General features: G+C 36.8%; 1 protein-coding gene across 4 annotated transcripts in view; it reads right to left on the bottom strand.

The window, feature by feature from the left end:
* Positions 1–25,159, bottom strand: part of RASAL2 (RAS protein activator like 2) — a 353,302-nt gene that overhangs the window by 152,259 nt on the left and 175,884 nt on the right. For all 4 annotated transcript variants that reach the window (XM_055319255.1, XM_055319253.1, XM_055319254.1 and 1 more), the window contains exon 3: positions 16,976–17,102. In XM_055319255.1, the coding sequence (XP_055175230.1) occupies positions 16,976–17,102 (127 nt within the window). The remainder of the gene's footprint in view (positions 1–16,975; positions 17,103–25,159) is intronic.

Raw genomic sequence — 25,159 nt, 5'->3', positions numbered from 1 at the left:
GCAAATGGCTTTGGTTTTTGAACTGATTTAAAATGAAATAATGTATTTAACATGCTGGTCTTCAAATTTCACATTGTCACGCTACAACAATAAGTGAAAAATAGCTATGTTTTAGGGAAGCCTAATATTTGAGCGATAGTTTATGAGTGACAGAAAATGAAAGATAAAAAAGAGATTAATGAATTGGCTAAGGAAAGAGTCATTGGTGACTAAAGGCAGAATCACATTCTCTATTACATCTCTCAGGAGGCCATCCAGAGAAATAAGAACAGGGATATCTACGCATGGGAATTGGAGATATCACGTCAGGAAATAAATACAATGGTTTCCATGTAATTGGCAAGAGAAATCAAGCCACAACATTGATTTTAAAAATATGGTATTATCCTTATAGAAGTTCTAGGCTTGAATTTACAAAATGTGATTAGTATAGACCACCCTTTATTCTGTAACATCAGTTGTTGCATAATTATCCTCTATAAACCTTCAAAATCTCTTACTTTTATGATACACATTTTAAATCCTACATTATACCCAGACACGTAAACATGAAATTTAAAACATGATGAATCGGAAAAGATTGAAAATACACTGTGCTTTCTTGTTCAATGTTTAATTGTACTTCATATTTATTGAGTGCTATTAGTGCCACACATGCTTGTTTGTTTTTTGTAAAGTTCTCTAAATGATACATGAAGTTTAACAGAATTTCATTCATCAATGGCTGCTCCCTCAGCTAGCACATGACTGTCACTCTGAGACCTCCCTTCACCAATATTCTGGGGATTCCCTTTGTCTTTTCATCCTTCTCGATTCACCACTTTTATTACTTGACAGATACTTGAGCTTGGAATACAATTTCAGTTTAAAAATCATTGCACTTGGAACGTTATAGGATTAATACCCTTCTAAGACCCCAGAGAGCACCCATGCCCTCTTTTTGCCATGTGAGGTACAAGAAGTCAGCAGTCTGCAACCCAAAAGAGAGCCCTCAGTAGACACACCTTGGACTTGCCAGCCTCTAGAACTGTGAGAAATAAATGCTTGCTGTTTAAGCCACGCAGTCTACGGTATTCTGCTACAGCAGCCTGAACCAAGACAAGTCCTGAATGTACCTGAATGTGTTATGTGGGCATAAATACAACAGAGCAGTTAAATTTATTGCTAACCCTTGTAAGCCTTGGAAAAGCTTACAAAAATAAAAGTGTATTCTAATTTTAACCAAAGTAACACATTTAGTTGTAAAAGCTCATCTTTCCTATGCTATATCACTGATGTCAAACCTTATTAGAGGAGGCCAAGTTTCTTCCTCACTCCCATTGTGCCTGCAGTTTCTTTTTTGGAAGGCTTACCTAGAACTTTCTAGCTTGCAGTGGCTACTCCAAGGCTATTTTTATGTAATTGTTAGGTGCACTGCCAATGATATTCTGTTATTTTAAATGTATTTTTCTGTCTCCACTTCTTTTCAGTCACAGTCAATGAAATATTTCCCTGGCTTTCTCTCCAGCTCATCTGGCTCCCAAAATGTACATCTTAATCGTTCTCTACAATTCCAACTTTTGAAAATTAATTACAGAAGATTTGTTTAAATATGTTTTTGACTCTGATGGCACTACTCTGATTAAAGTGAGAGGGGAAAAATGGAAAGGCCTTTAAGTGAAAAAATGAACTGAGATAATATTTTTTATTACTGGCTCTCTATCTTTCTACTTCAATCTTTCACTTCCTTCCTACCTTAGGAATTCATGTTCTTTTTCCTCTTCTCTACCTTGAATTTTTCCTGTTATTCTCTACTCTCTAGAGTTAGAAAGGACAGGCCAAACATGGACAAAATACAAATTATTTTATAAGCAGACAGAAAAAATGAATGAGATGGGAATTTCCTGTTGTGCTATATTAAATATTAAAATGGGGGGAAAAGTTAACATTCAAATTTCTGAATATAAAAGGAAAGAAAATAGGCTGTAAATTTCATAGAAAAGTAAGTAATCAAAACAATTTGGTAAACACAACACCTTACTAAGAAACCCGGGAGTTTCTCTTCTTCAGTATTGCTACTGTAGAAATCAGATGACAGCTGGGTGTTGAGAAGGTCTTAACAAAACATCCTTCATTCCTGGAGGCAGCTCTAGTCTGTTTTGGACACAAACCCAATGAGATTTTCCACCAATCTGATTCATAAATCCTTCTGTTTGAAACATAAACTAAAAAAGGCTTTGGTAAACAGCTTAGCCAATCCTAGACTACCAAATAATGGGGGTGGTGCAGGGAGAGAGAGCACAAGTGAAGACCAACTGAAGTAAGCAATGTTTAGTTAATTTTGCTCAAAGTATCTGAATCAGATATTTTCCTTTTGGAAAAGGCTCCATGGCAGCCAAGGGCCTAGATGAAGTCTCAAAAATAAGTGTCAAGATGCATTATAAACAACTCCATATCCCCATCTTTCTATCTCTATTATATAACAGAATGGTGAATTGTGATTATACTTTTAGAAGAAAGGAATTTGCCAAATTGTGCAAATTAAAAAAGAAACAAGGCAAGTCATGAGACAGTTACAGAGGCAGGATGTTTCCTAACATGTCACACCTCAAATTTCTTTATTGGGTTGACTTAAACCCATCCAAGCAAACTGAGAAATACAATATCTACTCTATTATCTCACTGGTTCCATGATTTTATAAGAATCAGAGAGAACTGAAGTTTGTCTCAAATCAAAATTTATGTTGTTAGTCCTGCAGGACTCTTTCAAATCATAATAAAAATCCCATCCGATAGGGAAGCTGAGGCTTAGAGTTAATGATGAGAAGAGATGGAATCTGACTCCATGTTAGGGCAACTTCAAGCTTGTGCCGTTTCCACTGCCCCACATGTGCCTCTGATACAGGCAGTCCTTCCAGAAAGTACAGAGTGCTCTAGTCAGGGCGTGAATTTTCTTTCTTAAAGTAATAAACCCTCTGTCTGTGAATTAGCTGCTAAGTCCACTCGTGTGATTTTAATATGCTAATTAATCATTTAATGACCAAACTCCAACAATAGCACACATGTTTATGCTACCAAGCTCAAATGCAGCATAAAAAGGTCATTTTCTTTCATTAAAGGAATTTATTTTCTATTACTGTTCTGTATAGAAACAAGATATCGACTACAAGCTATTTACTACTAATAATCTTAAAAATAAGCACAGATACCTTGCTCACTAATACAACCATGATGTCACAAGCAGCATGGTGTAAGAGTTCACATCGGACACTAACAAACAGACACACCCTACACTGAGACAAGCTAATGGCAGTTACCAACTTCATACTTAACAGAACCAAGTTGCCACTGTAACTGTTGTGAGTTCTTGTGGCTGCACAATGATAATTTAGTACGTCTAATTGCATTCAGAAAATATTTCTCTGAAGTGGATGCGGTTTTCCCCACAGGAAAAAAAAGTACTTCCCACATCTAAGATGATTTTTTACTTTGAAGTGCTTCATCTGAAAAAACTCAAGCAAGGCTTTTACTAATGCGTCTCACTTATTCACTCAACACACATACCCCAAGCCTATAAGAAAGCACAAAACAACTTACTGGTGGCTGTGGGGATAATTGATATGAACAAGAAGCAGTCTTGTCATCTAAGATGTTCCAACCTAGTAAAGAAGATATCTACCAACAACTTGCTGAAAACATTAACAACATACATTCAGTATTAGAGGGACAAAAAAAGCTGTTTATCGTATGTAAATGCTAGTGAATTCTGATTACTAGAATGAAGAAAAAGAATGCCAAGTCCAGGATAAATGGGATTATCATACAAAACCCCAATACTGAGGACATACTAAAATGTAATTTTCCGGGATCCCTGGGTGGCGCAGTGGTTTGGCGCCTGCCTTTGGCCCAGGGCGTGATCATGGGGACCCGGGATCGAGTCCCACGTCGGGCTCCCAGTGCATGGAGCCTGCTTCTCCCTCTGCCTGTGTCTCTACCTCTCTCTCTCTCTCTCTCTCTCTCTCTCTCTCTCTCTCTGTGTGTGACTATCATAAATAAATAAAAAATAAAAAAAATTAAAATGTAATTTTCCCAATATTTAGAAGGGAAAAAAAGAAAGAAAGCCTCTGCACATGAGACTAACAATAGAACATCAGAAAGAAGTCCGGATTCAGAAAATGGTGGTTTGAAATGCAATAGTAGTCCAATAACCCTACTTCATATTTTATTTATTTAGTTTTTATGTAGGTAGTGACCTACAAATCTGTAATCTGAAGTGGGAAGTTGGAACCAGGTTAAGAGCTAGAAGAGAATTATTTTGTTAGGCTCATCAGTTACACTACGGAAAACTATGAAAAGAAAAATAATAAAATTACTCACAAGCAATTTTTCTTACTAACGGTCTCTGAATTTTCATTAGCAGATGTTACAAGAAACATAATAAAAATATTCCTAACTAAGGTAGAAAAACTATGTTTTCCAACCTTCTCATATGAATTTTCATTAGCTGATGTTACATAATGAATATATTCCTAAGGTAGAAAAACTATGTTCTCAACCTTCTCATATGAGGAAAGGATCTCTACAGGCGATCTATGTAGAACAAATTCTTCTGTATTTGACTATCATGGTCTTTGAGTTTTGAATTTGTCCAAAAAAATATAAACAAAAACTATACATTAAATCATAGGCACAGCATTTCTGATCCACAGAAAACTTGTTCTCCAGCATGATTTCAGTTGTCTTATTAATAACAAAGAGGTAAAAAGAAGAAAATATCCTTTTTAATATTCCTGAAAAATCTAGTAGAGTTACCTTTATAATCTGTTATATTATAATCACCTAACATAAAAATGACAGGGTTTCTAGTCTTTTTTAGTCAGAGTCAATTTCTCTTCTTTCCTGCAGATAAATAAAAACTAAGCTGTTTTAATGGTCAACTTAATCTCCTGCTACAAATTCATGACTGGAGAGTGAGATGAAACCCAGCTAATTTTAAAGCAGTGTATTTTAGTAATGTGAAATTCCTTTGTTGACATCAAAATAACATTCCCTTCCACTTAATTGTCTAAGATTTGAATTTACTGTTTTCCCTGTTTGAAATTCAACATAAACAACTGAAATGTCCCTGTAGAACAGGTACGTTTCTTCTTTCCTTCTATCTTTATTAAAGTTAAAAGTATTCCTGCCATTAATACTATTTAAGAATACTAACCCATTCATTGGATAAAAAGTTAAAAGGTTAAAAAAGGGTGAGATAATGACGAATTCATCTCCCTCACATTCTGACCCAGTAGGTCCCCAGTTTTCTCCTCCGAAGCAACCACTGCCAAAGGCTTATTCTATATGGTTCTAAAGTTACATACACACACAAATGTGCACTCACACACACATATATGCATTTGGCATTTTTTTACACAAATCATAGTGTGATATACACATACATCTGCACTTGTTCCCTGCTCCCAACTCCTTAACAAGGTGTCTTGTAAACTGTTTCAAATTACTTACACACTGAGCTTTTTTCTTCTCCATAGGTGCATACATAGTAGTTCGTTATGCAGATTTAATGTAATTCATTTAAATAATCTATGGAGGGACTCCTGGGTGGCTCAGTGGGGGACTCCTGGGTGGCTCAGTGGTTGAGGGACGGCCTTTAGCTCAGGGTGTGAACCTGGAGTCCCAGGATCAAGTCCCACATCAGGCTCCCTGCATGGAGCCTGCTTCTCCCTCTGCCTGTGTCTCTGCCCCTCTCTCTCTGTATCTCTCATGAGTAAATAAATAAAAATCTAAAAAAAGAAAGACTTTCTTAAAAAAATAAAAATAAAAAAAATAATCTATGGATGGATATTTCGGTTGGGTCTGCTCTTGTATTATTATAAACGATGCAATGACTATATGAGTAGGTGTACAGTAGAGGTTAGACTGCTTCTAGAGTAAAAAGGATGGTTATCTTTCGCAAAATGCATCCTGCAGAGGCTGCCCTCTACAGAAACAATTTGGCATTAGTGGACAAGAATGCTTGTTTCCTATCCTTCCAAAACAAATACTTTTATATTTGCTAATCTCATAGGTAAAAATTGGCAGCTCCTTGTAGTTTCAACAAAAGCATATTGACTATATTCAATATAATTGAGGTATAGCATCTTTTCCTTTTGTTTAAATGACATATTACTTTCCTTTCATTAAACTGTATGACTTTCCCTGTTTTTTAAGTTTTTGTGTTAATAAGACATCATATACACATAGTTTAGAGTCTACTCATTTTACAAGACTTGTTAATACAAATGACAACCCCCAGACCTCCTCTTCTAATACTGTTCCTTCTCCAGGAACAACAACTTTGATCTATCTTAGCCAATTCTTTTGGTAGTTACCATCAAATCTTAAATAATACAGTTGTACTTAACAATTTTCCCCATTTTAGACATTATCTTTTGACTTCCCACTCATTTTAGACATTATATTTTGGCCTTTCCACTTTTCCAATCAAAATGAAAATTTGATTCTTTTCCCCTCCATGTCTACCCTAGAAGGTATAAAGACACTTCCTACTCCCTCACAGTCCCTATTTAGTCTCATAGTAATTTTGGTAAGGATAAACGATATTTTGACTACGTATGCTATGTAGAGTGCAGCCCCAAAGTGAATTCTATGTATAATACAGCACCATGGTCAAGAAGAGAGATTCTGCAGGTAGACTGCCTGGGTTCAAATCCTATCTTTGCCATTTATTAGCTGCCTAGGTATTTAGACAAGTTACTCAACCTCGCTATGTCTCAGCTTCCTTATATTTAAATCAATACCTTGAAGATTTACAAAGATTAAAAAGTTAATATATACAAAGTGCCTAATATGTAGAAGGTGCTATACAACCATTCTCTATGTCCTGAACTACATTTTGTTTTTTCCTGTAGTTGTTGCCTGATTATTCATTTGTTTAAATTTCTGTGTGCTTGTTGTTAATTTAACCCAAATATGCTTCAATCCTAAATTCGTTGTTTAAGTTCATTCCATTATATTAATTTTGTCTTCTTAGAGAAGACTTTACTACAGACTGCTGCAATCTGAACTGGCTGTCCTCATTTAAATCTGGTATACAGTTGTTTAACTCCATTCTCTCTATAGTGTTCTCCTGAGGTGTCCCTTTGTCTTCTCCCCTGTGTTGGATCTCCTATCCTATAATCCACATCCTACTCTCTCTTGGTGAAGAATATATTTCATTCGCTTTAGGAGAAATGATGTGTAGGAGATAATATTTTTGTTTAAATCTTGCATGTTGGGGATCCCTGGATGGCTCAGAGGTTCAGCGCCTGCCTTTGGCCCAGGGCGTGATCCTGGAGACCCGGGATCAAGTCCCGCATCGGGCTTCCGGCATGGAGCCTGCTTCTCCCTCTCCCTGTGTCTCTGCCTCTCTCTCTCTCTCTCTCTCACACACACAAATAAATAAATAAATAAATAAATCTTTAAAAAAATAAAAAATAAAATTAGACCTTGCATGTCTGGGGCAGCCCTGGTGGCCCAGCGGTTTAGCACTGACTTCAGCCTGGGCTGCGATCCTGGAGACCTGGGCTCGAGTCCTGCGTCGGGCTCCCTGCATGGAGCCTGCTTCTCCCTCTGCCTGTGTCTTTGCCTCTCTCTCTCTCTTTCTGCCATGAATAAATAAATAAAATCTTTTTAAAAAAAAATCTTGCATATCTGAAAATTCTATTTTATTCTCATGTGTGATTAATGGCTAAACAGATAATGGATAAACAGAATTTTAAATCTGAAGTAACTTTCCTTCAGGAGTTTGGAAAAAAAAAGGAGTTTGAGGGCACTTCTCATTGTTTTCTAGCTTTTGATATTGCTGATATGAAGTCTCATGCTATTCTGGTTTCTGATCCTTAGAATGTAATGTTTATTCTTTCTTTGAAATTTTGTAAGACTGTCTCCATGTCACCAAAGACAAATTAAAATTCAAATTTCCCAAAACTATGTCTTGCCATAGGCATTCAGTAAGCTCTTTCAATCTGGAAACTCCTATCTTTATGGGAAATTTTCTTGAATTATTTTGCTAATGATTTCCTTCCCTTGTTTTTCTTTTTCTGGAACTCACTGTTTTGATGTTGGACTTCCTAGATCGGCCTCCTACTTTTTTTCCTCTATGTTCTGGGATATTTTCTCATTTTCATCTTCTAACCCTTCTACTGAGTTTTATTTGTTACAAATTTTTTTAAAAATATATAGCAGTTCTTTGGTTTTATATAACATTCAGTTTTGGTCTCATGTATATATTTTATCTGTCTGATAGCAATGCTTTTTTCTTTAAGTTTTCTGTTCCCTGTCTCTGTTCCTCCAAGTTTCTTTTTTCTTTTTGTTTTGGTTTTTCTCTCTGGTTGGAGGCTTTTCTTCAGCTGTCTATTAGTCTTGGGAATGTCAGTATCTTGAGATCTTTTCTCTTGGGCTGGTTAAATACCCCAAATAGTACTCTTCTGATCTCCTGCCTGAAGGGTAAAGACAAGTGAGGAAAGGTGGAAGGGTTTCATTATTCCATCTGTAGGCATTCACTTGATTTCCTTGTATATGGTGAAGTGCTCCGAGCTCTCAGTTTTGCCTGGTATGCTCCAATCTAGAGACTCTTAGGTCCCCCACACCCTTTGGATCCCCCACACCCACCCCTCAAACCCAGGAATTAGCCTGCAGTTTTATATTAGGATAGAAGCAAGGGTAGGAAGAGCAATTGTTCAGTGAAATGGGGAATAGGGGAAGACCTAGGGATCTACTACCATTTGATCTGATACTAGCAATTCCTGAGCTATTTAAAGATTCTGTAGTAAAAATCAGGTTTGTTTTTTAGCTTTCTTAATTGCCAGACTAAGACTTGGCTTTCTCAAGTCAGCTAGGTTATTTACCACATTCTGTCTGCTTTTCAGCTTTCGATGTATTATTGTTATTATTTTGTCTGGTTGCTCTCTTCCTTCCCATTCTTCTTATCCTTCAAGGACCATGTCTTTAAAAGAAAAATCTCTTTACTCTATAGTTATAGTTGGGTTTCTGGAAGGAATATAATTAGATGCTTATGTTCAAACCACCTTTTTTCTCCCCAGAAGTCTAAGAATCTAAAAACCATTCCAGATTGCTTCTGTGACTCAGTCCTCCTTCCTACTCAATTCTCCAAACACCACAGTGGTGTGCTATGATTGATATTGCATTAGGATTAGTCTAAAGAGGCTCCTCACTTGGACATCACATTTTAGAGGATCCGACTCTCAAGCTCTTGGACACAGATCTCCGCAGAGCTTGAAGGTACAGGCTGGGCTGTACCGAGCTGCATGTTTGAGAGGCTTCTTGTGATATGGAACCAAATTTGAAAATTCTAGCCTGGAATTCCAGATTATCACAAAATATATAGTCAAGGCTGAAGCACAGAACATACTTATATTTAGTGTGTTAAGAAAAAACACTTGGTTAGAGACTAACTTAAATATTAAGACAGAGGATACAATTTTGTAATAAACCTAGCAAGCAGCTGGTGCACTGCTCAATGTTGACTGCCTTCACGGATTCTCCTTCTCCTAGTCTTCTGGCTTTATAACCACCCTGACAATAGCCTAATACAAATGATCTATACAAATCCGAAAAGGAATCCTTCATATAGGAACTTTACTGCCATCTGCTGGAAATTTTATGAAATTACTACATATCAATGACGCGCCCACCCAGAGTTGTTAGGCAGTTTCAATTAGCACTGCCCTGGAAACCACCTTCTCAGAAATGAACAAATCTCTGCTCTGTGGGGATGAGGATGTGGAGAAAGATAAAAGAACAAATCAGGAACCCAAACTTGCATTTACAAGTTGGAAGGAACTGTGATCTGTCACCTTGACTTAAAACTGAGAACTAATTTCCTCAGAGAAAAAACTGTCCTGCTGACCTAAATCTAGCTCATTAGGAGTAAAATAAAAATTGGCTTTAGTAAGTTAGATTAAGAACTTAACTATTAGTTTTTATTTTATTCGTACTAGTTTTGAGTTCTAAAAAACTTCTAAAAAATTTAGGATTGTGTCCAAAAGTAATTGATATTTTGGAATTCAGTTGGCTAACAAATACAAGCTACTTCTTTCCAATGGACAAACCTGATTAAATCGGGTTGGGAGGCAAGCCAGTTCTGTTATAATGCTTGCTTTGAAAATATGAACATTACACACCACAACAGACAAAACAGGGCACAATCTGTAATTCTGTGAATTTTTTGTTTGTTTATGCATGATTTCCTCTATGAACAACACAGGTGAATGAAGAACACCACACCCAGTGGAAGCAAGCCATGAATGAATACACAACAAAAATGCTCACATACATACTTCAACCATCTACCAGCTACCTCACTTCACCACATGTGCTACAGGCCACGCTCATCCACATCTTGTATAACAGCATTCTATTCAATTTCCAAAAAACTTTCTTTCCCTCACTTCATAGTCAACTTCCAAACTACTCTGATTCTCACCACCACAAGTAAATTTCCCAGATTTTTTTCAAGTGAAAGTACTATATTTATTATAGTATTCATGTATTTTGCAACCATTTAACACATGTAAAAATGTGCTACCATTTTTATTTTGTTCCTATTCTTTCTAATGTGTCATTGACCAAGTTTTTTAGTACAGTACCTCTGATCCCCTTTTCCCCTAAGATCTGTGATTTTTATTGTGCAGTTTTGCATGGTGATGTGATTTTTAGAATCACATATGCCACATTATAGAACTGACTGTACATGGTTATTTTAACCTAGAGTCAAGTCCATTCTTCTAGAATATTATCATCAACATCACCTGTGTATCTTACACAGTCTTATAGACTTTAAAGAAATAATATATACAGGCTCATAATTTTTAAGAAAACTCAAAACTAACCAACCAAAAGCTTCAAGGGTCTTCCATCTTAATTATCCATAGTATTTTTTATAATTCTTGAGCTCATTTGACCTTTCTTCAAATAACTTACGTATCACTGAGATCTAGAAATTAAAGAATTCAAGTATAAAGGCTAGATATTATGCAGCTATCTTAGCATGAGTTTACTTACTAGATATTGGTGATATAGTCTTAGTTTATTAGGCTATTTCAAAAACAAAAAACAAACAAGAGCTCCATTATCCATTGAGCTCTAACTTCCTGAGCTAAAACTATCAGGCTACTGATTCTTTTTCAGAACTGTTTTGATAACTTAAATATGTATTACCCTGAAGTACAAGCTCTGCCTCTATTGGTTTTATATACATATAAATATATATTATAAATTCATTATATTATGTCATAATATATTATATACATATAATATATATAAAACTTAGTATTAGCCAATTTATATTACCCTAAAGCACAAGACTTGCTTCTATTGGTTTTATATATATACATATTATATATTAAATATCATGCATTATATTTTGCATATGTTTAATATTAGCCAATCTAAATATTGAGTACTATATAATACACAGGAACTATTTACCAGCATTTTTAATTCTATTACTTTGAAAAGTGGAAGAATATGCTTTTTATAATATTAAATCTTCGTTATTCACATGTCCCCTATTTTCAATATTATTATTACTACTCTATATATTCATCGAAGATTCTAGCACCTTGAAAATCCCTCATAAATTATCTAGGTACTCCTAATAATGTTTTGGGAGTAAAAAGAGACTCATCATTAGTTTATACATAAAGTTAGAACTGAGGCTACTTTAATAAAGAAAGAAGGTCAGGGTTAAGGCTAAGGTTTGAATAATCAGTATCCTCTACTTATTTTGATTAAAAGAGTTAACTTTTCTTTTTGAGATTTTATTTATTTATTCAGGAGAGACACACAGAGAGAGGCAGAGACATAGGCAGAGAGAGAAGTAGGCTCCCTGTGGGAGCCTGATGTGGGACTTGATCCCAGGACCCCAGGATCACAACTTGAGCTGAAGGCAGATGCTCAACCAGGCGCCCAAAAGAGTTAACTTTTATAATAATTTTATAAATGCCTCAGAGAGGATATCCTGCTTTAATAATAATTTTCTTCAAAGTTGGATAGTCGGCACTTTCTAATTAATTAGAAAGATAATTTTGGTTATGTTTATGTTATGTTTATCATGTTTATGATATCTACAAACAAGTACTCTTATTACTCATTTCAGGCTCCAATTTTGCTTTGCCCATTCGAGCATGTGACCATGAACCTTCCTGACATGTCAGAGTAATGCAACAAACAGAATAGACAAGAGTTCCTGGTTCTCCTGTGTGCTATCCACCAGCCAGGCATAGACAAGATGCAGTAGTAGATACAGTTTCTTCTGTAAATGCACACTTCACGAAAATGCTGTCCACTGTTCAGCTTCCCCCTTTCTCCCTATTTCACAGTGTTCTTGGAAGGTATTTGATGACTTTTTTTTTTTTTAAAGATTCTACGTATGTATGTATGTATGTATTTGAGAGAGAGAAAGAGTGCACGAGCAGGAGGAGGAGCAAGGGGAGAGGGACAAGTAGACCAGCAGTCTCCACCCTGAGCGTAAAGCCCGATGTGGGGCTCAATCCCATGACCCTGAGATCATGACCTCAAGCTGAAATCAAGGTGGATACCGAACCAATTGAGCCACCCAGGCTTTTTTTTTTTTTTTTTTAGGCTGAATTCACGTAGGTTATATCTCCATTGAAAATTAATCTTTACTAGTTCTAGTCCATGCGGTCAGTTTATACACTGCCCAATATTGTTAGTATGCAAATAAAGTAATATCTGAAGAACTATTTTCCTTTTGAATATTCGAGGAAATCATGCTTTGCATGGTTTGAATTTGGAAAGTCTTTCATGAGTAAATTAAAATCTGGATACTGTCACCAAGGGTAGGTAGTTTTTTCTAGGTTTACTAAATCTGGAGATGGGTGCTCTAGAGATGAGATTCATATGCCTTAAGAAAACATCTCGTTTTCAGTAGAAAAGAATTTGGTGTCTCAAAATCTATGTCAAATGCCACCATATGCATAAATTTTAGTATATTGGGTAATCTTAAACTGCTAAATCCAAGAGTCTGAGAAGGACTGAGCAAGAAGTACATTCTGTGCTTAACTAATACCCATTCTGCTGCCTCATACCTCATACATACTTCCTTTCCCTAAGTTTCTGACATTTATTAGGTCCTCATCAGTGTAAATTTGCTCATGTTAAACAATGTGTTGAGGCACAAATATACACCTTCCCATCTTCTTACGTGCCAAGGCTCTTTAACCAGTTCAAAATCTCTGAGGTACAGTTAAATTGGCAACCACTATAAAAGTTCTTCACGTATCCTTTACAGTCACAGAGCTCCTTTCTGTTATAAATTCTCTTAAGTACAGTAAAAGGGGCATGTTTTTCATGAGTGGGCATTTCTCTGTAGGTGACTGCCTCACCTGAAATCAAAGTGTATACTATTATTTTTACCTCTGTAAAGACTGATCAGTGTTTGGGGTTCCTCTAATGGAGAACAAAGAGAATCCAGAGCTCGAAGTGCAACAACTGTGCAAGACCAGAAAGGGTTGCCCCATACACACTTGACTCATCTGTCTTATTTGGAAACAAAATTATGGATTTTTATTCTTCTTCTCTTTGCCAGTGCTTCATTATTTTCCTAACCTCTAAATGTTGTTCCAGTGCTTCATCTTCTACCTACACACATTTCCCTGGGGGTTTCATTTAACTTCATGGCTTTGAATACCATCTATTTGCTAAAGGCCTCCAATTTCTTTCTTTTTTTTTTTTTTAAAGATTTTATTTTATTTATTCATGAGAGACAGAGGGGGAGGGGCGGGCAGAGACACAGGTAGAGAGAGAAGCAGGCTCCATGCAGGGAGCCTGATGTGGGACTTGATCCCAGAACTCCAGGATCATGCCCTGAGCCTAAGGCAGGTGCTAAACCGCTGAGCCACCCAGGCATCCCTGAGGCCTCCAATTTCTATCTCCAGTCTGTACTTTTCTCTTGATTTCCATACTTGCATATTCCCACTTGGGTGTCTTATTAAAGACCTTCAAACTCTGTATGTCCAAAATTGAGCTCCTGGTCAATTCCACTTTCAAATGTGCTTTTCCCAGTCTTTTCCATGAACTTAATTCCCCTAGCTGCTCTAACCAAAAGACCTCATTCTTCTGTTTCTTACACCCCACATCCAAGCCAATAAGCAAATTCTGTTGGCTCTACCTTCAAATCCAGAATCTGGTCACTTCTCAGCCCTTCTGCTACTACCACTGTGGCCCAAGTCCTAGCATCTCCCATCTAGATTATTGCAATAGCATCCAAACTGGTCTCTGAACTCTCATTCTTGCATCCCTACTTTTACCAGAGAAGTCAGTGGCTCCCCATCTCACAAAACAGAAACCAAAGCCCTTAGGATGACCTATAACACCATCTTGATCTGCTTGCCAAAGAGCTCAGTGATGCTCTCCCCCTTGTTCATTCCATGCCAGCCTCACTGGCATGTATGCTGTTCTTAGAACACCCCAAGCATATTTCCACATTTATACTAACTGTTCCTTTGAGTGGAATACCTCAACCTCAAGTATCCACATGCTTTACGGTCATTATTTTATCAGATCTTTACTCAAATGTCACTTAACAAGAGGCATGCCGTGGTTACCTTAGCTAAAATTACACTTCCTTGACACGTCCTATCTCCATTCCCTACTTTATTTTTTCTTTGTACTTATCACCATTAGCACAGTATATATTTCACTTCTTACTCTTGCTTATTGTCTGTTACTCTCAATAGAATGTAAGCTCCACAGAGGGACAGATTTTTGTTTATTTTTTTTTCACTGTTATATCTTGAGTGCCTAGAATAGCAACTGGCACATAGTTGTCACTCAATAACTATTTGTTACATAAATGAAAGGGTTTTTAAAAAATTAAAAATAAAAGCCACACAACATAATATACCACAGTAATAACACATACTATAATTAGTCATCAATAAGCTATCTATCTTCCTAACTACATAAGAATCTTCCAAAGGCAGAAATCTAACCTTATATCTTTTTTCATTCTTAGGTATTGAGATAGAATGTTACATATACAGCAATTACTTAATTAAATATTTGACAATAGAAAATTTCACCTAAAGACAAACTAGGAGACAAAAAAAAAAAACAGAATAATTATCTAATTCAACATTAGACTGTCATGTAAGGAAGAGTGGCTCTAAAAGCAGTCTTTTCCCCTCTGGTACTTATGAATGACAGCTTCCAGTGCTAATTTAAGACAACCACTCCAAAAATGGTCATGGACCCCCATGAATCTAGATGGCTACCATACTTGTAGTCAAGGATAGGGGCAGAAGGTTGGCTCTGGACTAGGTAACATGGCCACTCATCTTAGTTTATCTTTGGGACCAGTACCTGGAATGGTGGAGATTTTTAAAGAATTACTATGTAGTTCTCTCTTCTATAAAATGGCAATAATTCTTCCAGACTATGATTACACATCCTCAAAATTAAGTGACTTTTGTGGGTCAAAAGTTCCTGGAGAAGTGGCAAAGAGAGTCATCAACATAACATTACAAATAATGACAGCAAAAGAGGTTAAAGAAGGTGACTCTGGGCCAGTCCAAGCCACAAAGAACTTCTATGTGAAATATAAATAGGCTAAAATGGTTACACCCAGACAGGTTTGCAACATAATTTAGGCTCACCTAAACTGGTTTGAACACATGCTAAAGAAGTACAGTGGGGGGGGGGGGGGCACCTAGGTGGCTCAGTGGTTGAGTGTCTGCCTTTGGCTCAGGTCATAATCTTGGGGTTCTGGAATTGAGTCCCACACTGGGCTCCTCGCATGGAGCCTGCCCCTCTGCCTACGTCTCTGCCTCTCTCTCTGTGTCTCTCATGAATATATAAATAAAATCTTTAAAAAAAATAAAATCTTTTTTAAAAAATAAAGAAGTACAGTGGAAATAAGAAAAGAAGAAATCTTGATTTTCTCCAAGTATGACTCCTTGGAGAAAAATGTTTGTCCAATTTCTAGAAATTAGCAACAATTGTTACAGGATAAAAAATAATAATAATAAATAAAGAATCCAGATTCTGACCACGAGTTCTGAGTTCCATTTAGAAAATGAAATGAAGAAAAGGGGGAGGGGACCCCAAACCAAAAAACCAAACCCTGATTTTCAAAAATACAACCAAAAGTACAGAAAGATCCATATTAAACAATACAGAGACTATAAATGATTTCCTATTATTTACCTATCAAATGTCTATGATTTAATGACTAGGTTCACTAAGCAAATATTAATACAACAATGAAAATACCAAAGCACTCCCTACTTTTCAAATTATTTATTTAATCTTAATTATGTTTCTTTAAAATTACCTGACCTGTCTAATAACCTAAATATCCACTGGTAAGCACACAAAACATCAAATAGAACATACTTGGTAGCAAACGGGGAAAGTTGTTTTGATATTGACATTAATTCCTATGGTGTATAACTCGAATGGGTTTTTTTTTTCCTATTTCTCCCTTCTGTCACCCACTCCAACCACGAATATAACTTATGTGGGACATGCAAAATTAGCTCATCCAAATTAGCCTGATCCAACATTACATAAGGCAACATTAGTAGCTGTGTGAACAGGACACAAACTATTCAATACCAAGTTTCTACACAATACTGGCTCCCCGACAAATCTTAGTGCTTCAACAAGATCACTTAAAGCTCTTTCAAAATTTAAAGCCAAGGAATAAACTCAGAAACAACACATGACTTAGGACTGTATAGCAAAGGTACTAGCACTCAGATAAATTTTCTTTCTGCAAAATAACTTTGTGGCCACTTGATTGTAAAGAACAGAACTTTCTATGACTACTAACTCTATGTTAACATATGATATTTCAATGCACTTACTTAACAGGAAAAGCAGGATGTTTTGTGTTATTCTAACACACAATAACAAGCCCATAAATTACCAGATAAAAGTTAGGAATTTTTTCCTTTTATTAGCATACCCAGTTTGGTGGCGCCCTCTGGTGGGTACTCAGGAAACTGGCCCTCGGAAGGGACACTGACGGTTCTCCTCAGGCATCGCCCTTTGGTGGAATCTGTCTGCTGCTCCTGTCCTCCCTCCACAGGTATCTAGTGAACCAAAAGAAAAAGGAGATGAAACTTAATAGTGAACTTGCCATAACTACCTTCTGACTGAATAATATTTTTAGTTAATAAAGAGAGGAGTTTGTAATCATTAGAGCAAAGTAGATGAAACATAGAAATCAGGTATTTACAATGGTAAGATATTACCAACCCCTTGTCAGGAAGTTTTTCTTTAAAAAGAAACCTGTAAAATCAAGAAAGGTGAGCATATAAATTAGCTTACCTGCAGTACAGACAAGTCATATCCAGGTGTGTGCCTGCTTTGGGAGCTATGAAAACCAAATAAAACACCCACACAAATAAAAGATTCTTATACATCAGTAACTACTCCACATGCTCCAATTCTAGCCAATGCCCAATAAGGTAAATGGAAATAAAAGCCAACCAAAGAGACTTAGCCCCAAAACTCAATTTAAAGAAGGTTTTGTTAGTTAAGAGTAGTAAAATCACCCAAATTTTTTTCAATTTTACAGTTAAGCACTTGGATATAGTTAATAAAACATATTTCAGTGGAACATAGCAAGTGTTGCTTGTATATATAGAAAAACAACTATGAATGGTACAAAAGATCTCTAATACCAATAACTATCTTAAAACTTACAAGTTATCATTGTAAAGTAATGGGATGACCCTAAGTTCCTTTTTTTTTTTTTTTTTGGTAATATACTAAAAGATCAAATCATTTTAGTTTAGTGGTAAAGAGCACAGACTTTTTACAAAGATATTTTACCAGTAACCTTTATCAGAATTAACAATAATATGGGTAATAACTTATATAGTTTGGCAGAATTTGTCAGTAATTAAACATGGTTTCCATTCTTCTAGCTCCAATACTGAAATTTCAACAATTTCAATAATAATGATTAGCACTGAGTGCTGACTTTGTACTAGGCTAAGGAATTTACATGTGTGACATGATGAGCAAGCCATTACTATTCCCATCCCCTTTTTACAGACAAGGAATAATTTATTTCTCCAAAGATTACAGGGAACACATATGACATTAACTAATCCAATAAAATTGGGATAGATACAGGCTTAACTGTATATGCTTCCTGCCTTGCCTCAGTAATGCAACTCCTTTGACTGGGATCAAGGGGATGATAGCAAGGGAAACTCTGTGTTACAGAGAATATGAAGAGCAAAGTCCTTATGTCCTCGTAAGATCTGAAAGTTTGTACACTTTTTATAGGACCAAAAAGTCCCCATTTTCTCATTACTGTAACTATGGTTACTACTAGCACATTGAGAAACTACAAGGCAGAATGAAGAAAGATAAAATTCTAAAAATTAAGGGAGATCAAATAATAGCATCAATAAAGACATGAACTCTTCCAAGAGTACTCTGTAATTTAAGATTTTACGAACAGTAAGCTAAATCATCAGAATAGAAATTATATTATCTCTACTTAAATAATTAAAAGACTAGTACCAAGAAGTTGGATAATTCCTTCCTAGTAAGAAAGGCAAAAATGTATTCTCTACCTGCCTTCAAAGTAGGATAGAATGGGGGTAAGTTTTGTAAAAAAAAAAAAAATTAGTTTCAATCTTTGAACAAACAGATGAACCTAAATAAACACACCCATTTTTGTGATAGCTCTAAAAATGCCTATTATCTGATATAATGAAAGCCTACACCACACAGAAAAAAGACAGTGGTGGGATCCCTGGGTGGCGCAGTGGTTTGGCGCCTGCCTTTGGCCCAGGGCGCGATCCTGGAGACCCGGGATCGAATCCCACGTCGGGCTCCCGGTGCATGGAGCCTGCTTCTCCCTCTGCCTGTGTCTTTGCCTCTCTCTCTCTCTCTGTATGACTATCATAAATAAATTAAAAAAAAAAAGACAGTGGTTATTTGTTATACTTTAGGAAGAGATAACCTATTATGATCTTTTCTGTGGAAATTTATACTGACCATATCCAGTAAAAAGGAAGAAATGGCTTCTATTATCATATACTTTGTGTCTAACATACCTAACGAAGATAAAAATAAAATATATCAAACTTCTTACTTGGGCCTAAAATTCACTCACACAACTATTTTGTCAAATTTTATTTATTTAGTCAAAATATTTATTTATTGTTTGTTTGTTTATTTATATTTATTTATTCATGAGAGACACACAGAGAGGCAGAGACACAGGTAGAGGGAGAAGCAGGCTCCATGCAGGGAGCCTGATGTGGGACTCAATCCCAGGACCAAAGGCAGACACTCAACCACTGAGCCACCCAGGCATCCCATTGTCAAAGTATTAATGTAGATTCTTTGTTTCCCACTCTTGAAACTTAATATATGATCAAAGGTTTTATTCAAACTATCACTTTAAAGGTTAGGGCACTGAATCTCTGACTCAAGCTATAAGGGAGAATAGTGTTGACCTTTATTCTAAACCTGCGTTTCTTTTTTTTTTTTTTAATTTTTTTATTTATTTATGATAGTCACACAGAGAGAGAGAGAGAGGCAGAGATATAGGCAGAGGGAGAAGCAGGCTCCCTGCACCGGGAGCCCGACGTGGGATTCGATCCCGGGTCTCCAGGATCGCGCCCTGGGCCAAAGGCAGGCGCCAAACCGCTGCGCCACCCAGGGATCCCTAAACCTGCGTTTCTTAAGAATATTTTACTTTCACAACACTATTGATTGATTCTTACCTAAAATAATTTTTAAACCTACTGACCTACTCTGAAAATTAGAGGGATCATATTCCAAGTATCTTCAAATGAACTAATTTGGAGTTCACAAATCTTAGAACATAGCCAGAGGATCAGTTTTTAGAAAGTCAATTTTAGAAAAGCAATTTTGTCCTTTCTGATTGCCTTAATTTAGTTTATTAGTTCACATTTATACTAAGTCCTTAAATATTACATATCTTCCAGTTTTAAAACATGAGAGGAATTTTTCTTTTTCTTTTAACTTTTTTGTCCTTATACTGTGTTTCTGAGTCCTCCTTTTTCTTCAGAGGAGGGAGGAAGATGTGTCAAATGCTTTAATTCATTCCATCTTAAAGATTTATTTATTTTAGAGAGAGAGAGTGTGTGTGAGAGAGAGCGCAGAGGGAGGGGCAGAGAGTGTGGGAGAGGGAGAGAAAAGCTGAATCAGACTCTACGCTCTGCATGGAGCCCAACACAGGACTTGATCCCAAGATGGCGAGATCATGACCTGAGTGAAAACCAGGAGTCTGACGCTTAACCTACTGAGCCACCCAGGCGTCCCAGTTTAGATGTGGAAAGAACATAGTAAGAAGTAAATGGCTTCTCAGGTATCTAAAATATGTTAGTAACAAAGTCAAACTGAATCTCTGACTCGTGGTCCTCTGTTAGTTCCAAACCATCCATGACAATAAAGAACAAAATGGCACAAATAAATCAGGTTACTTAGAAAACATTATATATATAACATATACCTCTGTATTGTCTGCAAAATCTCCTTTCATTTTGTTTAGAATTACATAGAAATTCATTTTGATTTCCATCTCAGTACATACAGATGACATGGATAGTCAAGTACAGGAAACCAAGATCACACTAAGCAAAAGAAAGCAGTCCTGGGGCGCCTGCCTGGCTCAGTCGGTATGTAGAGCATGGGCTCTGATCTTGGGGTCATGAGTTCAAGACTCATGTTGGATGTGGATCCTACTTAAAAAAAAAAGAAAAGAAAGTAGTTCCTAAAGAATACTTTAAAAATGTTCAGGTCTACTATATCATTAGGACCTCCAGCTTCCTTATCTCCTTAAGTAGTGGCTCTCAAAACAAGTGGGCATCCAGGCCCCAGCATCAGCATCATCTGGAAACTTGTTAGAAATACACATCCTCAGGCCCTACCCTGAATCTACTGAATCAGAAACTCCAGGGGTGCAGCTCAGATATGCATGTTTTAACACACCTGCAATTGATTCCTATGCTCACTAGAGTTGAGAATTGCTGCCCTAAGGTGTGGTTTTTTTTTCCTTCCTATCCTGGCTAAGCTTCTCAAAGTGTCATCCATAACAGAAGCACTCAACCTTGGCTGTAAATTATAATCACCGAAGGGAGCTTTAAAAAACAGACACGTAGACCACTCCTAGACATTCTGAGTTCAGGGGCTGAAGTGCAGTCTGGGTACTGAAAATTCAAGACTTCCCGTGTCACTCTAATGTGCAAGCAAAGCTGAGAACCATTGATCTATTCTCAGTACCTCCAGCTTTAATTATTTGTTTATTAATCCCTGACCACCAGTACTAAGTGGTGTGGAGGTATGAATGCAGAGATATAAGTAAAATGACTTAGCTTTACTAAATCTTAACTTCTTCATTTCTGAGTCATGATCTTTCTGGTCTCTCAGCTGGATGCCTGGGGTGGTAAGGTTTTAAAAAGGTCTTTCACTGGCAGAGTCAAGTCTCTCATTGTTTAGTACAATCACTAGTATCTCTATTTTGTTCTTAACATTTCAGTTGCTCTCTGGAAAACCTGGGTAGACTTGCCCTGACCAAGTGTAGTCTGGCCCCTGGCCAAAGACGTGCCAGTATTCTTTCCAGCAGATTCTAGCACCTTCACTTGCAGAATTCTGCTCCCTGCCTCCTCAGTTTCGTGGGACTACTGCACTCTGCTTGGACTTCAGATGGAGGACCATATTTGGGAAATGGTATACAGCAGACAGCCAGGGCAATGGGGATGATCACTGTCTTTAGCTGTGTATTGTCCAATGCCTGAAACCATTATATATAATATATATACTAAAATCTATAGGGCAGCCCGGGTGGCTCAGCAGTTTAGCGCTGCCTTCAGCCCAGGGCCTGATCCTGGAGAACCGGGATCGAGTCCCACGTCGGGGTCCCTGCGTGGAGCCTGCTTCTCCCTCTGCCTGTGTCTCTGCCTCTCTCTGTGTGTCTCTCATGAATAAGTGAATAAAATCTTTAAAAAATAATAAAATAAAAATAAAATAAAATCTCTATATATAATCTATATATATATAAAATATATATACTAAAATCTCTAGTTTTATGGGTTTTTTGGTTTGTTGGTTTTGCAAATGGGAGGGCTAGTCTTATACCATTTACTCCATCATAGCTGGTGCCAAAACTCTCATCTCTTATCCTAACTACTAATACAGTCTCTTCATTGATGATATTCTGCCTCTTAAATTTATCCTTTATATTGTTATCAGAATCTCCAAATCTCCAATGTTATCATTATCACCAAAATGCAAATTTGATCATGTCATCCTGAGGCTTAAAGCCCTTCAATTGTTCTCCTTCACCTCCAGCAGTGGCTTTCAAAGGACTAACCAGATGTTTGTGTATAGAAGTATGTGACAGTGAGGAGGTAGCTCTCTGCTTCAACAAGAGCATAATTCTGAGTTTATCTGTTATACAGGGCTTTTGTATAAGCTTTTCAACAAAGAAAAGATTCTGCTACAAGAGTGTTTTAAAACTACTATCTAACAGAGTAAGTGCAAGCTCCCTAATTCAGTATATACCAGGTTTTCCACAATCTCGCCACTGTCTGAGTGTCCGGCTTCATTCAGATTTTACATTCTAGGAATACCAAATTGCTTTCATTTTCCTAAAATATTCCCTATTTTGTAGTTCAGTGCTTTGCTTATTAGTTGGTTCTAGTTGGTTCTCTCAGCCTGAAATATCTTTCCTCACTTTCTTTTCTCATCTATACCTGCCAGTAAACTCCTAATTCATCTTAAAGCTTAGGACAGGCATTACCTCTTCCAGAAATCTTCTCCTCCTACTAATCCCCTAAGGGAAGGTTACGGTATACCTTCTTGAGTTTCCTCCAATAACGGATCTTTCTCTGTCACTACACTTATTACACTGAATTATAATTATTCGTTTGTACAACTAATTCCGTGTAAGTCAACAGCTTATACCTTACCAGTCAATCCCCAAACCTTAAAATAGCCCCAATCCACAAATAATGAATATTTGGTAGCTAGAGATGGGGGCTATGTTAGGCAAAGGAAAAAATATAGCATCGGCCAAGAAGTTGTAAACACACAACTTTTGTTTTGGAACAGGGAGTAGGCCAATTTAGCTACAGCCTCTAGAAGGGTAGTAAAACCTAAAACCCCAAAAATATATTATGATTGCATTGGGAGGGTTTTAATACCAGGTCATACATAATTCAGGAAGCACTGGGCAACTATTTCAGTTTTTAGATCAGAGGAATGGTCGTCTCTTCATTAGTCTGTCTCCTTCCTATCTCTCCCTCTTCCCAGTCTACAGATTAATATTCATAACATATAGCTTTGATCAAATCCCTTCCTTTCTTAAGCTTCCTTTGGTAATGACCCATTGCCAATAGCATCTTAATGACACAGATTACGGTCCTTTAGAATAAATGAATTTCTTTCTCTACTTTAGCTATTTATCAAATGCCATTTAAAAAGTATTTGTCTTATTTCCACAACTAAGTTTGGTATGGGGGAGAGAAAGGGGAAGGAACTGTGTTTTATTCTTTGTAACTCCTAGCTAGTAAATTCACTCACAGGGGCACACTATGTAACTGCTGAAAAGCCTGAAAATGGTTCTGAATGAAATATGCCATGAGTAGTTTACCCCAGGATAAATAATAGTTGATTTTTGGCTGTTTGCACAAAGCCTAAATGCTATTTTCATCAACATATTTGAATGAGAGTAATGCTTTCCAAAAGCAATAAAAATATTCTAAGATATTTTTAAATTGCATTATTAGTACCTTGCTGCTTATATGCTACCATCCAGCTTTCAAAATTCCAACTACAGAAAGTAGAGTCTGAATGGAGAAAAATGGAGCCACGGTTATCCTTCCTAATGGGTTATTATTGCCAAGGGAAAGAAACTCACATATTTAGCTTCTTTTTTTTTTTTGTATTTTTATGCTGGCTGTACCTTGAAGGGTTCATGATTGTCTCTCTGCCATTTCCCTCCACTCCTAATCTCTCGTTTACTTGGTCTTATCTCTTGCGAGCAAAATGGAATTCAAATGGCCTCCTACACCCTCTTTGAACTGGGCTGGTGCCAAGCCAGCTGGGGCCTTTGCTGGCATTCAGGCGGGGAAGTATATTTCATAACACACATAAGCAATGTCTATTTGGCACAATTTGCATGAAGCAATTTACTGAACCAATGAGTCATTTCTCAAGGTGATACTCCTGGCAGACTTCTTTCAGCATTCTGCCCAGACCTACCCTTCTGTTATATTCTCAAATTGGTAAGTGGTGTATTTAACACTCTTCTCATGTATATCCCCCAAGCAGACTTGTTCCCATTTCTGACAGGAAACATGCAGAGTTAGGAGAGAGCACTAAAAGATCCCACACACTGAATACATGAGTGATACTAGACTAATATAATCCTCCTACATTCCAGCAGTGCCTGGCTAAGGCTTCATTTAAATCCTTACAGAACCTCTTAATTATCTTTTGAAGACAGCAGTAAACAACCTGGTGATTAGTTGATTAAGGTTTAAAACAGCATTTTTAGGTAATTTTAGAAGGAAATTCCTTAAACTCCTTTCTTTCAATGAATTCTATATTTTCAATGCAAAATTCAAGAGTAAGTGTTATACTCTTCATGATAATGTGGGTGAAAGGTAGAAAAGTGACAGCATACTCTGGTCCTTCCACAAAAAAAAAGTGGGTTTCTAATCTTTTCCTGTAATGAAATTAACAATATATTAAGCTTATCATTTAAGAAGCAGGTACAGCAATGACTTTACAATTTCTTATCAGAGAGACTTAATCCAGTTTTTCCAACTTAACGGTAGAATATACCTGTCTCAGGGCATTAAACTCTGTATCTGCTTTGTACCCTCATCATCCCTTCATCATCCCTTACCAGGTCTACTATAGTCATCTTAACTCATGTACTTCCTTCCAATCCCTTTCACTCAATTTTCCACATGATCAACAGAGTTACTTTTCTAAGAAGCAAATCTGATGATGTTACTGCCCTGTTAAATACCTTTCCATGGTCTAAATTACATCCAGAAAAACATCCAAATTCTTTAGCATGGCTTTCAAAGGCACTTTATTTATTATTTGGTTCTTGCCAGCTATCGGCTATAGTTTTTTTCCTCTT

Source organism: Nyctereutes procyonoides, unplaced genomic scaffold (assembly GCF_905146905.1).
Source record: "Nyctereutes procyonoides isolate TBG_1078 unplaced genomic scaffold, NYPRO_anot_genome, whole genome shotgun sequence".
NCBI lineage: Eukaryota > Metazoa > Chordata > Mammalia > Carnivora > Canidae > Nyctereutes > Nyctereutes procyonoides.
The sequence above is the reverse complement of the archived record's forward strand: the minus strand, read 5'-3'. Positions and strand labels throughout refer to the sequence as shown.